Source organism: Stegastes partitus, unplaced genomic scaffold (assembly GCF_000690725.1).
Source record: "Stegastes partitus isolate 25-593 unplaced genomic scaffold, Stegastes_partitus-1.0.2 Scaffold188, whole genome shotgun sequence".
In the NCBI taxonomy this organism is placed as follows: domain Eukaryota; kingdom Metazoa; phylum Chordata; class Actinopteri; family Pomacentridae; genus Stegastes; species Stegastes partitus.
In genome coordinates, this window is record NW_007577919.1 from 134,422 (window position 1) to 141,838 (window position 7,417).

Below are 7,417 nucleotides of genomic sequence, written 5' to 3' on the forward strand. Positions count from 1 at the left end.
GAATCTCAGACCAACCATCTCAGTCAATAAACTACAAACAAAACACAAAATCTGGAAAACAACAGTTTTAAACTTTATTTGTCATTTTTCAATCCTTAACATCCAAAATCTTTCTTTCAATTAACAGCAAATAATTACATGTGTTGCTGATATAAAGGTAGTAAAAAATTGTCTAATCTAACAGTCAGATGTTGGCCAGTTACACAACACGTCCTGTTTTATAGGGTTTCGACCAATATTCCAGGGGCCGCCATTTCCATGCCGTCAGACTTTTGCCGAGAGTTTTAATAGCATTTAATCACCACGTCCTGTAGTTTGTGCTGGGCAGATTTCAGGCGTGTACGACGTGCCCACGAGGAGGAGATAGATTTTGAAAATGGCCAAAAATGACCTGCGATGCTCACCGTTTGTTCAAAATGGAGGACTTTCTGTTGAGTTTACAGAAGCACGCTGATGGACTTTTTTGTACGTCCCGACCTGCTCCACATGTGTACCGAATTTTGTAGCCGTCAGTTGAACGTAGCCCCGAATGGGACGCTGTTGAAATATTGTAGGGGGCGCAGTTGAGCCGTGTTGCATTTTAGAGCTTGGAGCTGGTTGACTTTTTTGTTCGTCCTGACCTGCTCCATGTTCCTACCAAATATCGTAGGTCTACGTCAAACGTGCTTCCAACGGGACTCCGTTGAAATTTTCAAGGTGGCGCTGTGGAGCCATTTTGGCATTCACATGTCCAAGTCCCTTAAAATATCAAATCTTTCACCAGTCCTTATGTGTGTGGGGATTTTGGTGAGTTTTCGTGCATGTTTAGGCTCTCAAAAGTGCGCTTGTTTCGGCTGTAGAATAACAATAATACAGCAGTTCCAATAGGGTCCTAGTGCTCAAACCCTCATTAGAAAAAATAAAACTGAAAGAAAAGTCAGTTCTACATCCATCCAGGTATCACAGTCTAAACCAGGGGTCTCCAATCCTGGTCCTCGAGGGCCACAGTCCTGCATGTTTTAGATGTTTCCAACACACCTCATTCAAATGATCAGGATGGTTATCAGGCTCCTGCAGAGCTGATGATGAGCTGATCTTTTGAATCAGGTGTGTTGGAAGAGAGAAACATCTAAAACATGCAGGACTGTGGCCCTCCAGGACCAGGATTGCCCACCCCTGGTCTAAACACTAAATCTGGTTTCTGTTCATTTCCTCTGCAACCAGCTGGTAGCATCAGTATTATGGGATGTTTCATAGTGGTAGCAGTCAGACTGCAGCAGTTTAATGTCTATGACATGGAGTCATGGAAACAATCATTGGTACCCTGGATGTGGTTCTGGTTTCTGATCATAAACTGTCGAGGCTCATACCAGCATGTGTGATGGTGGTTGGTCAGAACCAGTTCTAGACAATGAAAGGATTGTTGTACCTACAGAAGATCATCTAACAGACAATAAAACAGTTTTACACAGAAGGAATCCAACACTTTATGTCTACTTCTGTTAAAAACATACATTTAAATTCGCTGATTCAGGAGAGTTCCTTTGTTGGAACACAAGTTTTCACGATGCTGCCCGTTGGCTAAACACATCTGACGTCGGCGTGGATGCTCATGAACGTATCATCCGTCTGTTGCAACCCTAAACCACTCCGACACCTCAGCTAAACCGACGTAAACCCAAACCGAGAGGACAAACATGCTGAACTTACAGAATCCAGATGCTACACGGCAGCACAGGAGGAGGTCGGCTGAGTTAAACTGCTGAGGGTGCAGTGCTGAGTTTAGACTAGAATGAAGGATGGAATAAGGCTCAACAATAAAGACGAACTCTGCCAGACCTCGTGAACATTTACACCAGACAAACTTATTAGCAGCTGAGCTACAGTTTGATGTGGAAATGTGAGAATTATTTTCGTATTTCTTTATGCTTTGGTCCTGGTTTGGGTTTTTGTTGTGGTTTCTGATCTGTGAAATCTTAAAAACAGAAAGAATTCCACAAAATGTTAACATCACATTGTGCATTGTTGTTGAAGCAGATTTGACAGTTTTAGGTGTTGGCGGTTGAGCTAATTCATTTTCATTTTGGATTAATCTTTCTGATTACTTTGATGTGTGAAGTTTAGCTGTACGACATTTCCTAAAGAAACTTTCTTTTTCATGCATATGACATAAAAAAACCAAAGCAGCGCAAAGTAAACCCAAAAGTAGAACCTGGAACGTACTCTCTGGGTAAACTGGGTCAACCCCCAGATATCCGATCCTCGGAGCCCCAGAACGTGTTTTGTTGTTGGACTTTTCATTCCTGGTGAAATCCCACATCTTTCAAACACCACAGAGCTCTTTATCTGTAAATCTGTAATATCCCAGATCAAACCGGCACCCTAATGAAGTCTCCTGGGTTTTCTTACACTGTAGGAAGATCCTCCAGAGACTCAGCAGGACTTAACCCTCTGAACTCCAGGCAGCAGTTCTCTTTATTGGCTCCTGGCTTCAGAGAGTTTTCAGTTTTTATTACAGAATTTGCTCAGTGCACGCAAACTATTTATTTTTGTACACGTTTAAGTGATTTTGATGGAATATCTCGATTTTTCGTGGCAGGTTGTGGACAGGAACAAACTCCAACAAAGGAACTTCCTGGGATGTTCTAAAGGCGGCTGGTAATCCAGGTGGAAATACATCAAAAGATAAAGAAAGTAAATCCAAAAATCCACAAAAATCAAAGGAGCAAAAAAAAAAAAAGAAAAAAGAAAACACAAGCTGAGACTGTTTAAACACTCTGAACTGACTGAAGAGAAGCAGGAGAAAGTAATCGGGTTCATCACGCAGGAGGGAAAAGAGGAACAAAGGCCAGAAGAAAAACCACACATGAGGAAAGGTATTATCAAAATAAAACAGGAAGTAACATGAAACCGACACACAATCCCTCGTCAGGCAGTTTCACAAACAGATTCCTTCTGTTTTACCGGTTTTTAGCCGATAAATCATGTTATTTTGGGTGATTTGTTCAAACTCACTAAATTTAGGCAGATTTGGGGTACATAGGGTTAAATAACTAATTTCTACAGTGTGGCATCAGTATTCTGTATTAAATTATGTGAATACTTTGCGTACTACAGGTAAACAGATGGCGAAAAGGTTCATTTATAATAAAAACACCTGATCTGTCAGGTACTGAACATACAAACAGAGCACAGAAATACAAACATGGACGAATATTCTATGATTTGGTTGTGAGTTTATCTTCCTGAGTGATTTCCGGCGGACAGAACACATGCACAGAAACTGTCAGAGACACACCGATGTTTCCACAGTGCAACGTCTTCATTTCCTCGCTGTGATGTCTCTGTAATCCTGCCTCCGGGGCTACAACCGCTGCCTTCCCTTTCTATTCATTACTGCCATCAGAGCGGATTTCCCGACTCTCTGTTTGCCTTTAATGAGCCACAGCTTGCTGCTGACCTGGAAGACAGACGGACTCGTCTAAAACTGGAACCGGGAGAATCTGAGGAGCACCTTGTTGTGCCAGACGTGAGATTACTTCTACATATGAAAAATGACGACACTGTGAAATGTTTCTACGCTGATGCGGCCGAACGTCTGAACAGCAGCTTCCCTGTTTAGCACGAGGCCACTAAAGATGAATGTGACGAACACGTTCACTCCCGGAAGAACTCACGATACCTCCGTGTTTTCTATGTAGTAAAAAACTGGGATCACGAGAATAGAAATACAACTAATCATTTTTGAATATTTTCAACATGTACACCAACGACTGTTTATTGTAGATTTCAAATATCCCAAAAACTAACATCTGATGTCATTCCTCACCAGGCAGTTTCACCACGAGCCATTCCTCCTTAGGCCATTTAACTACCATTAACACCTCAATTCATCCCTCACCAGGCAGTTTCACCACCTTTACTACCTGGAATAAATCATCCCCTCGTGGTTTTGCCAATATTAAAGCCGTAAGTCATCCCTCCCCAGACAGTTTCACCGTCATACAGGGCACTTTCACCACCATTAAGACGTTGAGAAAATCCTCCCTAGGCCATTATAGCACCATTAGCACCTTAAATACTCCACCCCAAGCAGTTTTAGCAGCACCCAAACCTTACATTATTCCTCACCAGACAGTTTTGCCAACATCAAGACCTTGAATAATCCATCCCTGGACAGTTTTACTACCACCAAGACCTTGAATCATCCCTCACCGGGTAGTTTCACCACCATGACCACCCAGAATAATTCATCCCATAGTGGTTTTGCCCATATTCGAACCATAGGTCATCTCTCCCACGACAGTTTCATCGCCATACAGAACTTGAGTCATCTATCACCAGGCAGTTTTATCATCATTAACACATTGAGAAAATCCTCTCTAGACCAGTTTACCACCACTAACACCTCAAATAATCCAACTTCAGGCAGTTTTAACCCCATAAAGAGCTTAAATCATCCATGCCTAGACAGTTTAACCACCACCAAGACCTTGAATCATCCTTCACTGGGCAGTTTTACCACCATTAACACCTTTAATACTCCACCAGGCAGTTTTGTCACCATCAAGACCTTAATCCAGCCATCCCTAGACAGTTTCACCTCCATTCACATCTTAATTCTTCCCTCTACGAGCAGTTTACCTCCATTAACATTGAGTCTTCCATCAGAGGCAGATTCAGCATCATTAGCACATCAAATTGTCTACACAGTTTCTCAACCATCCGTCCTCGACTCATACATCCTCAGACAGCTTCATCCCCGTTAACATCTTGAGTTACTGCTCCCAGGCCAGTTTAACAACCATTAAAACCTCCAGTTTAACAAAACTGCCCAGTTCCTCGGAATAAAAGAAAAAATGTTGGATGCCTTCGGATGCATAACAGATTTTTTCCCTCCACAGGCAGTTTCCAGGCATCTTGAGTGCATTTTGGGGGTGAAGAATAAAACCCCGGGACGCCCCACCAGGCAGGTAGAGGTGAGGAAGCCTCTTGGATGAAGGTGAAACAACTTCCAGAACCAAAGGTGAAGTCTGGTCGTCTATGTTCTACACAAGGAGAAATGTTTTGTGGAGTTCGATCGCGACGGCATCAAAGCTCCTGTCAAGACTGTTAGTAGGTCGCCATTTATTTATCTCTTGACTAAACAAACTGCTTCTGTATTTTTAGGTTGCAGCTAATCGCTGCTTTCAGCCAACACACACACACACATACACACACACACACACACACACACAGGAGTTATATAAGAAGGATCAAAAATAGAAAAGCTTTCTGAGCGATTACGAGAAATGAGCTCCTTTTGTCAACATATGGAGCAAAGATTTGGAGTTTCTGATACACTCAGATGGATTCAGTGATTCAACTTTAAGAAAACGCTTTAAACAACCATCAAAAATCTGTTTTGTGTTCAGGACAGATTGTGTTTCCTCATCTAGCGGACAGACGCACGACATTTTAGGATGAAAAACACATTTGAGTTGGAGGTTTTTGTCATTTTGGACACATTTTGAGCACATGTGGTTCACTTTTGTGGCATCTTGGACTATGTCTGAGTGATTCCAGGCCATTTTGGATGAATTTTATGAATTATTATTATTATTTTACACACAGATTTGAGTAACTATGGATCATTTTTTACAACTTTGGTCAACTTTTGTGCCATTGTGAGTCATTTCTGAGTAATTTTCTACAATCATGAAGTCATTTTGGATCAATTTTGACAGACTTTTGTGTAAAATAACATCCAGCGTACTGGTGCGTTTGCATATTTTCAGTTAAAGGCCCATAAAGTGGTGAAATTTCACACTGTTCTGATAAAAACTGGACCCAGATCAGTTCTACATCCAACCAGATGTCGTAACCAGGAGACTAAATCTGTTTCTTGTACCAAAATGACACAAACAAGACTCAAAACAACAGAAAGGAGACAAAACTTTTAGAAAGTACCATGAAATGAGACACAAAAAGGCAAAAACAAGACAGAAAACGATGAAAAAAGCACAAAACGAAACAACGGAAATAAGGCGAACGATAAAAAACAAGAAAACTTTGATTAAAAATGACAAAAAGTATCTTAAAAATGAGACACACGAGAAATGAAAAGACAAAAAAATGCGACAAACGACACAAGCGAGATAAAAATAAATTACAAAATTACAAAAATTTAAACAAAATCTGTTTTACATCCATCCAGGTGTCACAGTCTGAACACTGGATCTGTTTTTGATTCCAAAATGACACAAATACGACAATTTTTTTGTTCATTTTTGTCTCGCTAAATAAAAATAATAATAATAATAATAACAATAATAATAATAATAATAAACATGGAAATATAAAGACAAATAAATAAAATACATTTTATTATTTATTTATTTATTTAATTATTTTTTATTTATTTATTGCATTATTTTATTATTATTATTATTATTATTGCTACTACTACTACTACTACTAATAATAATAATATTCTTAGTTATGCATTTAAAACAAATACTAAAAAAATGCAAAAAATTAGAAAATAAACAAAAAATAACAAAAATAAATACAAATGAATAAATAAATAATAATTTTCTTTTTTTTTATTTGTCTTTATATTTCTACTGTTATTCCCCTTTTCTTTTATGGATTCATTTTTGATTAATATTGCTTTATACTGCCACATTATTAAGTTATCATTTTTATTTATTCTTCTTTTTATTTCCGCTTTTATTTTTTTTTATTCTTTTATAGATTTTTTTTGGTCATTTGGCACTCTCACTGCTCCATAAATATGGTCACAGTCTAAGAAAATAAACAGAAAAGTTAAAAGGTGATATAAATAATAAAATAACAATAAAATAAAAACTCTATTAAAAGTGCAAAAGAGCGCTTGTTTCAATTCGCTGAAAATCCCCAAAAAATTTACAGTTTCTCGCTCTGATAAACGGCGTAATTACGGTGGTTTCTTTAAATGTAATGTTTTGGGAGTTTTGCGTCTCCCTGGAAACGTAAACAGGAAGCGGTGCTCACGGCTGCTGCTGTGGTCGTCCACCAGGATGATCTCCTTGAGCAGGTGGGCCGGCGTCCTCTGGATGGCCGTGTGGACGGAGCGCAGCAGCACCGACAGCGCCTCGTTGACGAAGATGAAGACGACGCTGAGCTGAGGCAGGTCGGACGAGTACGACATGTTCCTGCACCTGGAGGGAAAAAGAAAAGAAAAGAAAAGAAAAGTTTGGATTCATGACGTCGTCACGCGTCGTCTGATCAGCAGTTTGAGTTCAGACAACATATGATTAATTCACACTTGTTTAATTACAAATAAATGATGTTTTTAAGTCAATCGTTCACAAAAGATTCTATTATTTTGAAAGGTTTTCTTGTCTTTTGTGCTTAATTGCTATATTTAAGAAGTTTTCAAGTTAATCAACTTGTTTCTACAAAAAATATATATTTT

General features: G+C 39.2%; 1 protein-coding gene across 1 annotated transcript in view; it reads right to left on the reverse strand.

The window, feature by feature from the left end:
* Positions 1 to 7,417, reverse strand: part of LOC103356173 (polypeptide N-acetylgalactosaminyltransferase 18-like) — a 160,251-nt gene that overhangs the window by 54,591 nt on the left and 98,243 nt on the right. The window contains exon 3 of the mRNA XM_008280244.1: positions 6,994 to 7,160. Coding sequence (XP_008278466.1) covers positions 6,994 to 7,160 — 167 coding nt within the window. The remainder of the gene's footprint in view (positions 1 to 6,993; positions 7,161 to 7,417) is intronic.